This window comes from Zophobas morio, unplaced genomic scaffold (genome assembly GCF_036711695.1).
Source record: "Zophobas morio isolate AGI-343-1 ecotype UQ-CSIRO unplaced genomic scaffold, CSIRO_AGI_Zmor_V1 ptg000026l, whole genome shotgun sequence".
In the NCBI taxonomy this organism is placed as follows: domain Eukaryota; kingdom Metazoa; phylum Arthropoda; class Insecta; order Coleoptera; family Tenebrionidae; genus Zophobas; species Zophobas morio.
Genome location: NW_026972131.1, coordinates 710,845 through 727,709, shown reverse-complemented (window position 1 = coordinate 727,709; position 16,865 = coordinate 710,845). Strand labels below are relative to the sequence as shown.

Genomic DNA, 16,865 nt, shown 5'->3' with positions numbered 1-16,865 from the left:
TTAGCACTTCTTCACTACTTTCCTCCGATTCTCTCAATTCTTCACATCCTTTCGGCATATGCTCTATTGTTTCTCCCTCTCTCCAACATATCCTACACCTTCTGTCAGTTTCATGCATCCAAAAATTATTCTCTTTCTCTTCATTTCCACACCTAAATCTCGCCATCATTCTTTTCTTTTCATACTTCTCTCTCTGTGTGTCTGTACTTTGGTATTTCATCTTTTACAATTTTTCTGTACTCTGCATTATATCTAAACTCCGATATTCTTGATCTGCGTTCTTGCTCATCTATATCCTTATCTCTTATACTCAGTTCTTCTTTCATACTCCTTCCTATTTCTCTCATTCTCCCTATTTCTTCACATGTATATTCCTATCCTTCATAATACTTGTCTCTTTCATTCCAAACATGTTTGTTTTCCCCTTTCCTTTCTTATTTCTTTCCAACATTCTTGCAATATTTTACAATCACCTCTCTCACTAAACTTATGTTCATATCCAACCGACCTTTTACCCGCTTCCACTCCCATTTTCTCCCTTTTTGTTTCTTCTCTCACTATATACCCTGGCGTATACTTTTTCGATACGTAGGGGAAAGGTGCCTAAAATGATCCCCCTAAGGGAGAAATTCTTTAAAAAATACAAATTATTATTATTCATGTAAAACTGTAGCATTATTTGTAAGAACATTGATTTATCTAGGTAACAATATAAGCCAATTGGTGATTCGATAATTATAAAAAAAGTTATTAACGTTTTCCCAGGACCTTACAAAAGGATCATTTTAGGCATCCCCATAGGTAAAATGATCCCTCGGCATGGGCATAATGATCCCTTTGAATTTTGACCATAAGGGGACAGCATCAACAAGAAAAATCAAATCATGACATAACTGATAAATATTTTATTTCAAAAATTAACAAAAAAATTAATTCTTAAAAAAAAATTAACAAAAAAAGTTTGAAAAGCACCGAAAATACGGGGTGTATAATTTCTGGAAGAGTTTGAGACAATACTTTAGTCATCAGTACGTGCTAAGATAAGACTAATTTTGCCAAATGGGATACCCTCCAAGAAAAGAGAGGGCGGGTGGGCGGGCCTACTGCCTGCTAAGATAAAACTGAATTTGGCAAATGATATACCCTCTAAGAAAAGAGGGGGTGGGTGGGTGGGGCTAGTAACTGCTAGGATAAGACTGAATTTGGGAAATGATATACCCTCTAAGCAAAGAGAGGGTGGGTGGGTGGGACTAGTAACTGCTAAGATAAAACTGAATTTGGCAAATGACATACACTTTAAGAAAAAAGAGGGTGGGTGGGTGGGGTTAGTAAGTGCTAAGATAAGACTGAATTTGGCAAATGATATAGCCTTTAAGAAAAGAGAGGGCGGGTGAGCGGGTCTACTAACTGCTAAGATAAAACTGAATTTGGCAAATGATATACCTTCTAAGAAAAGAGAGGGTGGGTGGGTGGGGCTAATACTTGCTAATATAAAACTGATTTTGGCAAATGAGATACCCTTTAAGAAAAGTGACGGCGGGTGACTGGGATTAGTACCTCTTAAGACTGAGAATTTCCCTAAAATAGAACACGAAAATCCCTAAAATTCTTTTAAATTATTTAAATTTCCCCGTCTTAAGAGGTACTAGCTCCACCCACCCTCCCTCTCCTCTCTTAGAGGGTATTTCATTTGCGAAAATCAGTTTTATTTTAGCAGGTAGTAGGTGGGTGGGGCTAGTAACTGCTAAGATAAAACTGGTATTGGCAAATGGTATTCCCTCGGAGAAACTAAAGGGTGGGTGGGCGGGGTTAGAGGATATGTCATCTGCAAAAATCAGTCTTATCTTAGCAGGTAGTAGCCCCGCCCACCCACCCTCTCTTTTCTTGGAGGATATGTCATTTGCGAAAATCAGTCTTATCTTATTAGGTACTAGCCCTCTAACAAGATAAAGGGCGGATGGGCCGAGCTAGTGCTTGGCAAGATAAGGCTGATATTGGCAAATAACATACATTCTAAGAAAATAACGGGCGGGTGGGTGGGGTTAGTACTTGCTAAGATAAAACTGATATTGTCAAATGGTATTCCCTCAAAGAAAATAAAGAGTAGGTGGGCGGGGTTAGAGGATATGTTATCTGCAAAAATCAGTCTTATCTTAGCAGGTACTAGCCCCGCCCACCCACCCTCTCTTTTCTTCGAGGGTATATGATTTGCAAAAATCAGTCTTATCTTAGCAGGTACTAGCTCCGCCCAATGATCCGGGATCATTTTGCCTCAAGAAAAAGGGATCATTTCGCCTTAGGTAGCATATCCGCATTCAAAAATTGTAAACTAACCTTCAATTTTTACATGCGGTAAAAAGATCATAACTAACCTAACACTGAAATGTATCTAATTCTGTCAAAACAACTACCACCGCTATAAGACCTTTCAAATGGAAGTAATGGACTTTTAAAATATATCTTACCTTAGATCAGAGGTGCTTATTTTACATATTTTGGCACAAAACTGTGCAGAATACACAGAACGCCATCAAACTTTCAGAAGGTACTAATTACAGAGCGCTTAATCAAATGACAGTTATGTTTGGTAGATGGAGCCACAAATTTTCTTACAATTGATGGGGATCATTTGACCTGAGGGGATCATTTTAGGCACTTTTCCCCTACTTCTCGAAACTTTTAATCATTGTTTTCATTTCTTCTCTTTTCTTTGCCACAATTACCAAATCATCTGCATACGCCAACGACCACACTTTCTCTTTGCCCCCTACCACCCCTCCTGTCTGTGCTTTTCTGAACATTTCATCTCTATCTCCTAGATAAGGTGTAAACACATTTTCTTTCTATTCACGCCATCAAACGCTGTCTTGAAATATATGAACAATGCGTATATTCGTCCACCCTCTTTCCTTATTTCTCTTCCCACTAAATCCCGCTGGATGTACACATTGTCCATGGTACCTCTTCCTTTCCTAAACCCTGCCTGACCGTCTGGTAACATACCCCTTGCTTCCATCTCCTTTCGTAACCTCTCATCTAGTATCATTGCGTACCTATATCTTGTACGCCGTATTGAGCAAGATGATCCCTCGGTAGTTCTTCACATCACTTTTTTGCCCCTTTTTAAATAATGGGAGGAAACCCTTTTCCCTTCCAAACTCCATCTACCGCTTCCCATATCCTTTCTTTCACTCCTTCTGCCCCGAACATCCACGCTTCGTTCTGGATTCCATCCCCTCCTGGTGCCTTTCCTCTTTTCAGTCTTTCAATCTGTCTTCCTATTTCATCTTCTGATATTTTCGAAATAATTCCATAGTGTCTTTTCAATTCGTGTATTTTGATTTTCCTACTCACTTCAGTCTTCCTTTTCCGTTCCTCGTTTATATGTCTCCATACTTCTTTTTCTGTTTTCAGGATTTTCTGTTAAAGTACGATCTGTTCGAAGTAATTTGCAATATTCACCTTTTCCCTAATTGACAATACGGCTCTAAGCATGGAGCAGTAGTTTTTGCTTTGTTCAGCAAAGTACACCAGTCGAACCTCTTCTGTAACTACTGCTTCTCATAGCTATCTTTTGATTTACTATTCGTAAAAATTTACAATCCTTTGTTGTTTATTAGTTGTTTAACTTCACCGCGCGTACTGTGAACTTGAAATTGATAAAAATACTAAACTGACAGTCGTCTTTTTAATTTTTGAAAAAGCGGTTTCAGAAAAAATGTAATACAGTGTCGGTTGATTCTTTCTATAAAAAAAAAACGAAATGAAAAAAATCTTTTACGGTTTCCAATACTGCATTAGAGATAAAAATCAGAGGCACTCTCCCTGCATATTTTTTTGAACACTATTTCACTTCTTTTGCTAACAACATTTATAGTTACCTAACAACTTAACACCACGACTTCAACAATTTAATTGCACGGAGTGGGACCCTGAGCTGATGTAGCTCCTGTTGTTACAGTGTGATGCTGGTGTAGTCGCAGGGACTGAAGGTGTCTGCTTGCCGCAGTCTAGGGTGAGTCTGAAATTTTTAGAACGCCATTTAGCTTTTTATAAAACAACATTTTGTTTCTTTAGGGAAAGTCAAAGGAAAAATGTCAGGTTTTTAGTACCTGTAATTCTAAAATACAGTTGTAGCTATAGTGTCCGTTCAGGAAGCTCAAAGTTAAGTAAAATGATGGTGAAAATATTTAAATATTATTATTACAAGTGTATAATTTGGACATTATATTAGATATACATATTTTACCTCAGTATCAAAAATTACTTTTTAGTGAAGAGCTATTTGTATTGAAGATGTTGTGGACTAGAAGGCTGTAACTGTTTTACAGTAACTTAAGCAGAAAATAAAGTGAAGTAAATAATAAAATTGTTACTCAAGTAAATATAGAACACAGTGTAAAGTGTTATTGTAAAGTGATGAGGTGCAGTACTGAACTTGTCGGGTTTCCATAATATCTGTAATATCTTTATTAGCTTAAGAAACAGTGGCAAAAGAGTATATATTATAGTAGTCATCGTGTAACAATTCGGATTCTGTATTATGTATTTTAGAATTACAAGTTGTTAGCTAACAAGAAAATCTGAGAATTTTATTTTTTGTTTTTAGACATCCGTAAGTGCTTTTAGTGTGTAGAAGTTTTTTTTTAAGCGTCAAGAACATTGTATGCGGGCATAATTAAATACGGAAATCCTGTGTAATTAACACGACATTTTGACTTTTTTTGACCAAACAATGGTTGAATGCACCTTATTAAACAACCTTATAAAATAAATTTGAAACATTGTTATTTAAAGTATGCTTAATGCTACTTCAGAAATTTAAATACTAACTTAATGTAAGCTTGGAAGTCGTCAGGCTCTACTTTACAATGAATTTAATTGAGGTGTCGATACGAGTCGCGCACAATAATATAATATTAGCTTGTTATTTTTTGTATTTGTACATACTTAAGTGTGTGTAACTGACGTTCAACAATATGAAATTATTTTGTCTCGGCATCTTAGCCGACTGAATATCTGACAAATACCTAAGTATTTTCTTGAGTACGAACCTGAGATTTACGTAAATTTCAAGTGGTGCTTATTGTAGTAGACTTAACGAGAATCTTTACCATTAATACTGTTCGATCATTGTTGACTTAACGATACTACTAAGTAATAACTTGAAGGTAAACGAAGAAAAATGTTGCTGCCTCGGTGGGAATCGAACCACATGCCCCCCGCTTGCCGGTAGGTATCCTGACCACTAGGCCACGAGGCCGCTTATATTTCTCCGCTTACCAACGTGTTATTGTGCCGCCACAAATTAATAAGGTTGTAAACATTGTTTAGTTTATCAAAATAAAATACCAAGATATAAAAGTGAGTCTATCAAAAAAAAATTGGTCGAAGGTTATTTCGACAGGAATTCCCCCTCCCCTGAAGTAAAGTCCAACAAATCCCGCTTCTTAAAAAATAAAAAAAAATATCTTGGGAATTTTTATTTGTGATAAACTGATAACTTAACACCAATAACCGTACATGGAGGTAAATAACATCCTATAAATTTGTTTGGCATTCTATAATTTTTCTTGGTTGTCTACGACATTCCACTTATTTTTATTGACACGCTATATATAGTTTTTGAGATTCTTGTAGAGCTTGTTTTTTGAATTCATTAATGGATCATACTTTAATCACCACTGTTCAGCATTTCAAAACATTATGTTACAAATTACGATATTATGCGGGATTTGATATATATGTCTACTTGAGTCAATCGTGGACAATTGACAAATTTATGACAGTTTTACGTAGAAAGATGGTCTTAGGTAAAGTACAATACATATTACAATCGCATGTTATGGTTTTTATTCACACAGCACACTGCTTCTATAAGTTCATCTAAATCATGTTTGTTTTTGCACTGTGAGGCTTTTAGAACCATGGAGGTAGAATGACAGGAGGGAGTATGCTTTATTCTACCTGTGGTAAAGATTTGTCGACAAAACGGCTTCACGGATCAACCGTAATACATCAGGAGTGGTCGGTCAACAACAGAGAATCAGAGACGGTGCCGTTTGCTTTAATAAAGATTCATAGGTAGTAAAAACGTCTTACTATTTGCTTAATTATGGAATAAAAACAAAAAAATTCAAGTAAATTTTACTATTACTGCTTTTGTATTCTAGCTTATTAAATTATTTTTGTATGTTATGCCCAGTACCTGGCACTGGAGCAGCTGGAAGAGCCAGCGGTATCAGTTACGTTTTCAAACTCTCGTCCTCCTTTCATTCTACCTCCGTGTTTAGAACGTACAGTAAAAAATAGCTTGTTGTAAAATGGGTAGGTATCTCAATCTCAAATGAATAAAAATTGTTTGTGTTAGTTGGAGCGAAATAACTCTTCTTGACTGTAACTAACAAATTGGAATATTATACATTCACTATTATTTACAACAGTGTATATGCTTTTCATTTCTTTTCATTTCTTGATTATTTGTTTTATAGATGATGAATCGATGATTCACAGTTTTCCACAATCAAATAATTCTGTAATTCATTCCTTTTATATTGCGTTAAAGATGTCTGGATGTTGGGATTTTTACTTCCCGAGCGTAAGCAAAGGAAGTATTGTAATCGAGTCCGTCGGCCGACTCTCTACTTTTACGTTTTCTCGATCTTTCATGACCCCTAGAAGACGAAGAAATAGGTCTCCCATTTCCGTCTGTCTGTCCGTCTGTCCGTCTGTAGTCCCGGATTTTTATTAAACAGATAATCTCCGAAAGTACTCGACCGATTGTTGTGAAATTTTGTACTTATATTAAGAATATCATGTAGATGGTAAAACGCTAACCAAAATTTGTCTAATCATCCCCACCACTAATGCGATGACGTCACTTCAAAATTGTACATAGTAAATGGGTTTTCAATTGTATAAAATAACATAGTCCTACACATGTAGTTTACAACTCTGAATCGACTTTTCACCCGAAACGTCCAGATTTTTGGAAAAAAAATCAAAATTATAAAACAACATTTTGAAATTTAATTTTTAATCTGCTAACCAGAATGCTTTGAAATGTTGCAGATGTTTTAAGGCTATAAAGAGCATCATAAATCTTTAGTCAAAAAATATTTGCTTATCCCCTCCAAAAACTTGATGACGTCAGCTCAAAAGTTTGTGGAATAAATCATATCTAAAATGTACAAAATATGATGAGTCTGTATTTGTGATCTATCACTCCATTCATATTTTTTGGATTTGCATATACAGGGTGACTCAAAAAAATTAATGAATGCGTAAATATATTTTATTGATTTAATTATTAACTACAAAACCGAATGCTCTGAAATCTTGCAGATGTTTTAAGGTCATAAAGAGCATAATAAATGTTTAGTCAAAATATATTTGCTTATCCCCTCCAAAAACTTGATGACGTCAGCTCGAAAGTTTGCCGAATAAATCATATCTAAAATTTACAAAATATGATGAGCCTGTACTTGTCATTTATCACTCCATTCATATTTTTTGGAATTGCATATACAGAGTGACTCAAAAAAATTAATGAATGCGTAAATATATTTTATTGATTTACTCAGGAACTACAAAACCGAATGCTTCGAAATCTTGAAGACATTTTAAAATTATCATAAGCATGGTAAATTTTTGATCAAAACGTATTTGGTCGTCCCCCCTAAAAAATGTATGACGTCACCACAAAATTTTGCTGAATAAATCCTATCTAAAATGTACAAAATATGGTGAGTCTCTTCTTGTGATTTATCATTCCATTCAAATTTTTTCGATTTGCATATACAGGGTGACTGAAAAAAATTAATGAATGCGTAAATTTATTTTATTGGTTTAATCAGGAACGACAAAACCGAATGCTTTGAAATCTTGCAGATGTTTTAAGGTTATAAAGAGCATAATAAATTTTTAGTCAAAATATATTTGGTTATCTTCTACAAAAAACTGATGACGTCAGCTCAAAAGTTTGCCGAATAAATCGTATCTAAAATGTACAAAATATGATGAGTCTGTACTTGTGATTTATCATTCCATTCATATTTTTGGATTTGCATATGCAGGGTGACTCAAAAAAATTAATGAAGGCGTGAATATATTTTATTGATTTAATCAGGAACTACAAAACCGAATGCTTTGAAATCTTGGGAATATTTTAAAATTATTATAAGCATGGTAAACTTTTGTTCAAAATGTATTTGTTCATCCCTCCTAAAAAAAATGATGACGTCACCCTTAAATTTTGCTGAATAAATCCTATCTAAAATGCAAAAAATATGATGAGTTTGTACTTGTGATTTATCATTCCATTCATATTTTTTAGATTTTCTTAAGAGGTGGTTCAAAAAAATTAATGAAGTCAATTTATTTTATTGATTAAATTAAAGGCAACACTTATTATTAGTATTACACCCCAACCAACCCAATTTGGTAGACACAAAATTGGTTAAAGGAAAAACTCGGTTGAAACATAAGGGTAGCACGCTTATTTACATCGACTTTAACATTACAGACCTGCATTTGTTTTATGCGCTCACTTGGTTCCGCGAATGTGAAATAGACATGTTTATAATCAACCAATTGTGAATTTCACCGTCAAGAATTAAAATAAAACCCAATGTTTTATATAATAAGCGGAAGTCGAAGCAATAAAACCGATGGTCGTTTTGTTTACAGTTTCTCTGTTTGACTCTCACGTATGCTGTTACGCCTGTCATCTTAAATTAAGAATGTTTATACATACACGATTTTCAGTTGCCTCTGATACGTATACGTGAGTAAATTGTTTCGTTATTTTATTGATTATTACAAATCAATATTCAAAACGACCCAATTCATTTTCCCGAAAATTTGGGAATACAATAATTTAATTCTTAGTATTACACTACATCTATCCCAACTGATATACGTGTCCTTGCAAAAATGTTGATGACGTCATCGCAATTTTTTTTAAATTCCCACTACAAAAATGTAATGAGAAAAAAAACACAATAGGCATGCAGTAGTCAAGTTTCCGACAGCGAGGGAAGTACTGTCTAAACTCTTTAGACCAATTTTTTATTTTTTGACTAATTCAGTAATAAATGTGAAATTTGGACACTAGGTTCCTTTAGTAATGTAAGTACCCACTAAAAATGGATTCTGGGAAATTTCACTCCTAAGAGGATAAAGTAGAATGAACTTTCCTATGGGAATCCCGTGAGTTTTTAAGTTAGACGGGTTCACTGGGGGAAGGGGAGGTGAAAAGTAATGTGTCCTAATTGTGAAATCTACGCACGCGGAGTTGCCGGCAACAGTTACGTTAAATATTGTTTGCGTTAAAAATTAGACTTATGAAAAAAAAATTATACAAAAAATTTTGTTATCTTTAACTTTATGTAGAGGAAATTTAAAATGAACGACATATTATATTATATTAACAGTACAAGAATGTGGCGGTATATTATGTAGGAAGTGAGGAATATTTCAGCTCCTTTCATAAAAACTGTGACACTATATTAATCCTAATAAAGTGATTTTTTAATGCGATACAAAGGTTGTAATGCGTCTAAATTAAAATTTGCCCGAGTAATGGAGATCCTTTTTAATATCTAATTGTCAATTTATGTTGTTATGAATACATTATTCCCGTGACGAAGTCGTTTTCACCAGATTTTTTCAAAACAAATGAACAAGCATGCCCTAAACGATTCATTTTCAATGGGTAGGTAATTATTACATCTTGCACGTGCTTACAACGACACGCCCAGCTCTTTCGTTTGCGTATATTGATCTGTCGACTCTTCCAGCTTCTCTCTGGTTCTATTGCATATTTCTATTGCATATCCTTTTCTTTTACACCGAGAAACATCGGCGATACTTTTTTTATAACAGCTATGCGTTGGCTCGTTAATTTAAACGAAAATTAATACAGTGTAGACAACAGAGCCAAGTGTGAAACTAAACCTTCAGTTCAGCACTTGTAACTATAATACAGGGTTTTTATAAGTGATTTTGGGGGCGTAGTTTTGGCAGTTCTCACTTGTCATTAATGTCATGTGTAATCTGTCATTTAAAGTCATCGCTGGTCATCGCTTTTAGTGTTCTAATTTTTGTGCTAGGAAGCGAAGACCGTGAAAATAAATGTTTTATTTGATTGAATAAGATACTCTCGTTATTGTCTTTATTACCGCAATGGGGCATTCGCAAACGGAAAGTGGGTGTTTTCTTTAACCGCTAAAAAATCAATAAAATAAATATTCTAGTTTTATATAATAATAATTGTTCTATTCTTTCTGCTTGCCCACCCCTTGCCTTAGTTCCCTTATCTTCCATACTTCTTTCATCCAGTCCAGTCCTCTTCCATCCTCGTTTAGCACTTCTTCCCTACTTTCCTCTGATTCTCTCAATCCTTCACATACTTCCAGCACTTGCTCTCTCCAACATATCCTACACCTTCTGTCGGTTTCATCCATCCAAAAATTATTCTCTTTCTCTTCATTTCTACACCCAAATCTCGCCATCATTCTTTTTTCCTTTATACTCTCTCTCCCTGTGTACTTTGGTACTTCATGCTTTACTATTTTTCTATACTCTGCATTATATCTACACTCCCATTCTCGATTTGCGTTCTTACTTGTCTATATCCTTATCTCTTACACTCAGTTCTTCTTTCATACTCCTTCCCATTTCTCTCATTCTCTATATTTCCTTCATAATACTTGTCTCTTTCGTTCCAAACATGTTTCCCCTCTTCCTTTCTTATTTCTTTCCAACATTGTTGCAATATTTTATTTTACATTTTACATTTCATCTCTCTCACTAAACTTCTTTTCAAATCCAACCGCCCTTTTACCCGCTTCTGTTTTCATTTTCTCCCCTTTTGTTTCTTCTCTCACTTCTCTCTTCTCTTATCCCGGCGTATACTTTTCCAATCCCAATGTCCATTTTAAAGTATTTTTCTTGCATTCTCTCTCTATTTCTTCATATTCCCTCCATCCCCAAATCTCAGCTCCGTACATAAATACACATTTGATCAAACTATCAAACATCACCATTCTTCTCTTATAATCATGTCCAAATTGTCTCTCTCCTATTCCCCATACTACCACTTTGTTCGCTTTTTCGGACCAATTCTTGAATCTTTCTATCTGAGTTATTGCTCTTTAATGTATGTATATCCTAAGTACTGGAATTTTTTCACCTGTTCAATCTTCTTCCCTCTGCATGCCCACTCTTTCTTCTCCTTTCTTACTTTCTTCCCAAACACCACCATTTTTGTTTTTTCCATATTCATTTCCAATTCCTTTTTTTGTACGTACTCCTCGAGAGTTTTAATCTTTGTTTTCATTTCTTCTCTTTTCTTTGCCCACTACCACCTCTCCTGTCTGTGCTTTTCTGAACATTTCATCTATATCTCCTAGATAAGCTGCAAACAATCCGGGGCTGAGTGGACATTCTCCATCTACCACTTCCTATATCCTTTCTTTCACTCCTTCTGTTTGAACATTCACCCTTCGTTCTGGATTCCATCTCCTCCTGGTGCCTTTCCTCTTTTCAGTCTTTCAATCTGTCTTCCTATTTCGTCTTTTGTTATTTCCGAACCTCTCCCCATTTCTTCCGGCTCTTCCCTTATTTATTTTGCAGCATTTTTCCTCACAGCCTCCCAATAATTCCGTAAAGTGTCTTTTCCGTTCATGCATTTTGATTTTCGTACTGACTTCAGTCTTCCTTCTCCGTTCCTTGTTTATATATCTCCATACTTCTTCTTCTGTTTTCAGGGACTTTCTTGTCGTCTCGTTTTTCTCTTTTTCTTTCTTCATATTTTCTCCTATAATTCTTTCTTGCTTTTAAATACTCTTCTTTCTTCCCCTGTTATTCTTCCATTTTCTTAATTTTGCCCTTGCTTTGCTCTTCAACTCACTACATTCTCCGTTCCATCCATTATTCCTCTCTTGCCATATGTATATCTGTCTTTTTTCCGTAGCTTCTACAATTAATAATGAAAAGCTGTACTTTTTATTAAGAACTAATGACTTCCTACACACTGATTTTCATAGACTAGCTAGAAGTAGAGTTAGTGCTACATACTGGGGTCAAAAATTTTATAATAAACTGCCAATCCACATAAAAACTTATAATATTAATGTGTGGATTTTCCTCGTTTTTTGAAGCAACTATTCACAGAATGCAACCCTTTTTAGTAAAACCTCTTAAGAAACTTCTTTGAGTTTTATGGTAGGCGGGTTCGTGCGGGGAGGGGACAACGAACGGTTGAAAAATGATGATGTGTATTGCTGTTCAAAAATTTATCATTTTAGACATGTTTTAAGTTTCTTGTTGAAATAAGTCTACACATACTAAGAAAAAAAGGCAAAATGTAGCCCCGCCCACCCACCCTGTCTTAATTGTGATGATTTTTTTTTATTCGTCGTGAGCCAAGAAGGCGGAGCTTAACTGCAAGATTCTTATTTCTAAACGAGAAATTAAAAACATGTTTTTGAGTATCGTGTTATTCTAAGAATACTGTGTATATTAAGAAAAAATTAAGCCAAAGATTCAGCTCCATCCATACCTGCCCTGATCTGAATAGTAATGAAATTTTCATTCTTTGACAGATCTAGGGGCGGAGCCTAATTGCAAAATCCAGATTTCCTTACAAAAATATACCATTTTAAAAAGTTTTAAATTTCTAAGAATTAAATAAATCATTACAATTGAGATGGGGGGGAAAGCGGGGTTTATATTTTGCCTTTTTTTCTTATTTCCTTGCAAAAATGTACCATTCAAACCATGTTTTAAGTTTCTTGTTGTGAAAAGATGGCCATATATATTAAAAAAAAGGGCTAAATATAAGCCCCGCCCACCCACCCTATCTCAATTCTGCTGATTTTTTTTATTCGACGTAAGCCGAGGGGCGGAGCTTAATTTTAAAATCCTTACTTTTCTACGAGAAATTACGATGTGAAAATCGTGTTCTATAAAGAAAACTATGTACATATATTAAGAAAAAAATAAAGCCAAAGATTAAGCCCCACCCATATCTGCCCTGATCTAACTAGTAATGAAGTTTTCATTCGTTCGTTGACCTAGGGGTGCAGCCTAATTGTAAAATCCATGTTTCCTTTGAAAAATTTACCATTTTAAACGTGTTTTAAGTTTCTATGAATTAAAAAATTCATTACAATTGGGATGGGGTGGGTGGGCGGGGTCAATATTTTGCCATTTTTTTCTTAATATAGATGGTGTTCTTTGAACAACACGATACTTAAAAACATGTTTTTAATTTCTTGTAAAGAAATAAGTATTTTGCAGTTAAGCTCCGCCCCCGTGGTTCATGGTGAATAAAAAAAATCATCACAATTGAGACTGGGTGGGTGGGCGGGAAGGCCTACATTTTGCCTTTTCGTTTTACTATGCGTAGACTTCTTTTCACAACATGAAACTTAAACATGTTTAAAATTGAAAATTTGTATAAGGAAATATGGATTTTGTAATTAGGTTCTGCCCTATTATTGCAAAATCCGTATTTTCTTACAAAAATGTATCATGTTCTAAGTTTCTTTTTGTGAAAAGATGGCTATGTATATTAAGAGAAAAAAAAGCAAGATATAAGCCCCACCCACCCGCCCTGTTTCAATTCCGATGATTTTTTTTTAATCGTCGTAAGCTGAGGGGCGGAGCTTAATTGTAAAATCCTTATTTTTATACGAGAAAAGTACCATGTGAAATATGTTCTTAACTAATCGTGTTATACAAAGTAAACTATGTACATACAATTAAGAAAACAATAAAGCCAAAGTTTAAGCCCCACCCGTACCTGCCCTGATCTGATAGTAATAAAGTTTTCATTCGTTGGCAGACCTAGGGGCGGAGCCTAATTGCAAAATCCATATTTCCTTAGAAAAATTTACCATTTTAAACGTGTTTAAAGTTTCTAAGAATTATGAGAATCAATTACAATTGAGGTGGGGTGGGTGGGCGGGGTTAATATTTTGCTTTTTTTTTCTTAATATACATAGTATTCTTTGAACAACACGATACTCAAAAACATGTTTTAATTTCTTGTAAAGAAATATTTTGCAGTTAAGCTCCGCCCTCTTGGTTCACGACGAATAAAAAAGATCATCAGAATTGAGACAGGGCGGGTGGGTGGGGCTTATATTTAGGCTCCGCCCCATAATTGCAAAATCCATATTTCCTTGCAAAATGTACCATGTTCTAAGTTTCTTGTTGTGAAAAGATAGCTATGTACATTAACAAAAAAAACGAAAATACAAAGTTAGTAGCTGTTCTAGTAACATTAAAAAAGGATACCGACGGTAAACCTGTATTTTCGAGTTCTTAAAACTAGGAAGAACAAAAAACAGATATTAGATCTGTTGTTTTAGAAGTAAAAAGCGTAGCGTTAGTTACAATAAAGTGTAAGTCCTTTGTTAAATCACATTTATTGTCTTACAGATCTTGCGGGGCAACAGCAGCGACGTGTGTGAATTTAGAGATCCTTGTCAACATGGTGGGATCTGCATATCCACCGACAGTGGCCCCATATGCGAATGTCGCAACTCCGACTACGAGGGAGAGTACTGTGAAAAAGGTAAGCAACAAGAAAAAGATAAATGTTGCAAGTAATAGCAACAACTTTTATTATTGATTAGACTTTTAAAAATGAAATCCTTAAGTCAATTTTCTGTTTGTGAATGTTAAAGACTTTCCACGAAGATCAGCATTTTGCAATTTTGTTCACGAACATTTTTACTAAATGATTTGAATTTTATCAAGAATATTTTATTTAGTGACGAGGTCTAATTTTCCAACAATGGCAAAGTAAAAAACACAATTTACATTATTAAGCACAAGAAAATCCAAGGCAGATTCGTGAAACTCATTCTCAGAGAATTATTTCCATTAACTTTTGTTTTAAATGTAATGCTTGAAAGTGACACTTTGTTTTAATGTTTTTAAAACCGCAGACTTTGTGAATTTGTAATATTTTTTAAATTCTAGTGTGAATCAAAGAATAAATAAATAATGTATAATTATATTTCGGGCTGCTGCTAATCACAAATCACATTCGTCATTTAGGCCGAATCACTCTGTATATTATTACGAATTTCTCTTTAGAATTTTAAGCTACAATTAAATGGAACTTAATTATAACCTCAGCACCTCACTGCAATAAGAATAAACCAACATTTGTTTAACTTAACGTTTTTCCTTCGTTTACAGATAAAGCACCTTCGGAAGCTGTGTTTCGAGGAATGGAATTTTTATCGTACGACCTCAGCCAAACAGGAGGTGAACCTATAGTTAGTGCTCAAGACTCTGTTACATTTTATTTTAAAACTAGACAGCCAAGTGGATTACTTTTTTATACGGGTAAGTTTTTTTTACAAATTAAACAGATTTAATAAAACAAAGAGTAAAAATTAACTACATGTTGCTATCAGTATAAAAATAACCACATATATCGTTTTATAAAGAAAATGTCTAAGTAACAAATTTAACGAAGATTATAAATTAACAGCGTGGCACAATAGACAAAGTATGAAACACATCTACTTGCTTTGGACCATTTACTTCCCAAACGTCACCCCAAAATTTTGCTGATATGTCCTATCTAAAGTGTACAAAATATGATGAGTCTGTACTTGTGATTTATCATTCCATTCATATTTTTTAGATTTGCTTAACAGGTCGCTTAAAAACATTAATGAATGAGCCAATTTGTTTTATTGATTAAATCAGGAATAGTTAACTCCATATTACCGAAAATTTGGAGATACAACACTGTTATTATTAGTATTACATTACACCAACCCAATTTGATAGACACAAAATTTTTTAAAGTAAAAACCCAACTCAAGACGACCCAATTCATTTTCCCGAAAATTTAGGAATACAGCACTTTTATTTTTAATTTTACACTACATCTATCCAAACCGATATACGTGTCTTTGCAAAAATGTTGATGACGTCATCGCATTTTTTTTAAATTGCCCCGCTACAAAAATGTAATGAAAAAAAAACGCAATAGGCATCCAGTCGCCATGTTTCCGACGGCGAGAGAAGTACTGTCTAAACTCTTTAGATCAATTTTTTATTGATTTATGAATGAGGAACTACAAAACCGAATGCTTTGAAATACTAGAGATGTAAATTTTTGATCAAAATGTATTAAATTTGTTCATCCCCCCTAGAAAATTGATGACGTCACCTCAAAATATTGCCGAATAAATCTTGAATGTGTAAAATATGATCAGTCTGTACTTGTATTTTATCATTCCATTAATATTTTTTAGATTTGCTTATACAGACTGACTCAAAAAAATTATCAGAAAATTGTGCAAAGAAAAAACTCGACTCCAAAATCCTGGATATGGCTTTTTGTAGTTTAGATGTAAAGGAAAGTCTCTCGAAACAATTTTCGACCAATTTTTTCTTTTTTTTTTCATATTCAAGGGTATAGATCTTGACGTGCTGATTCCAAAAATATAGCATGTTTAAGGTCACGGAGCAATATTTTCGAAATATTCGAAGTGAAATCTGAATGTTTCAAAATTGCGATATTTCAATTGACAATTCTGGAAACCCGGTTGGACTTAAAAATAAAATTCCCAAAATCAAATCTTATAATTTTTTGAAAAATCTGCATCTTCTAGTTACCTTCGATCAATTTTTTGATATTAGAATTTTTCGTTTTTCTTTTTCTTCGATTTTTAATATTCCGTGTCACAATTTTTCGTTTTTTCATTTTCGGTTTTTCAATTTTTCGATTTTACAATTTTTCATTTTTCGATTTTTCAGTTTCTCGTTCTCGATTTTTGATTTTCATTTTTTCAGTTTCATATAACAATTTTTCCTCTTTACAATTC

At 34.2% G+C, this 16,865-nt stretch overlaps 1 protein-coding gene across 4 annotated transcripts in view; it reads left to right on the top strand.

Annotated features, from left to right (window-relative positions):
• The window catches only part of LOC135136235 (neurexin 1), a 95,542-nt gene that overhangs the window by 36,809 nt on the left and 41,868 nt on the right, over positions 1 to 16,865 (top strand). For 3 of the 4 annotated variants that reach the window (XM_064065430.1, XM_064065428.1, XM_064065429.1), the window contains exons 3-5: positions 3,962 to 4,015; positions 14,452 to 14,587; positions 15,220 to 15,369. In XM_064065430.1, the coding sequence (XP_063921500.1) occupies positions 3,962 to 4,015; positions 14,452 to 14,587; positions 15,220 to 15,369 (340 nt within the window). The remainder of the gene's footprint in view (positions 1 to 3,961; positions 4,016 to 14,451; positions 14,588 to 15,219; positions 15,370 to 16,865) is intronic. The other variant, XM_064065431.1, reaches the window with a different exon arrangement.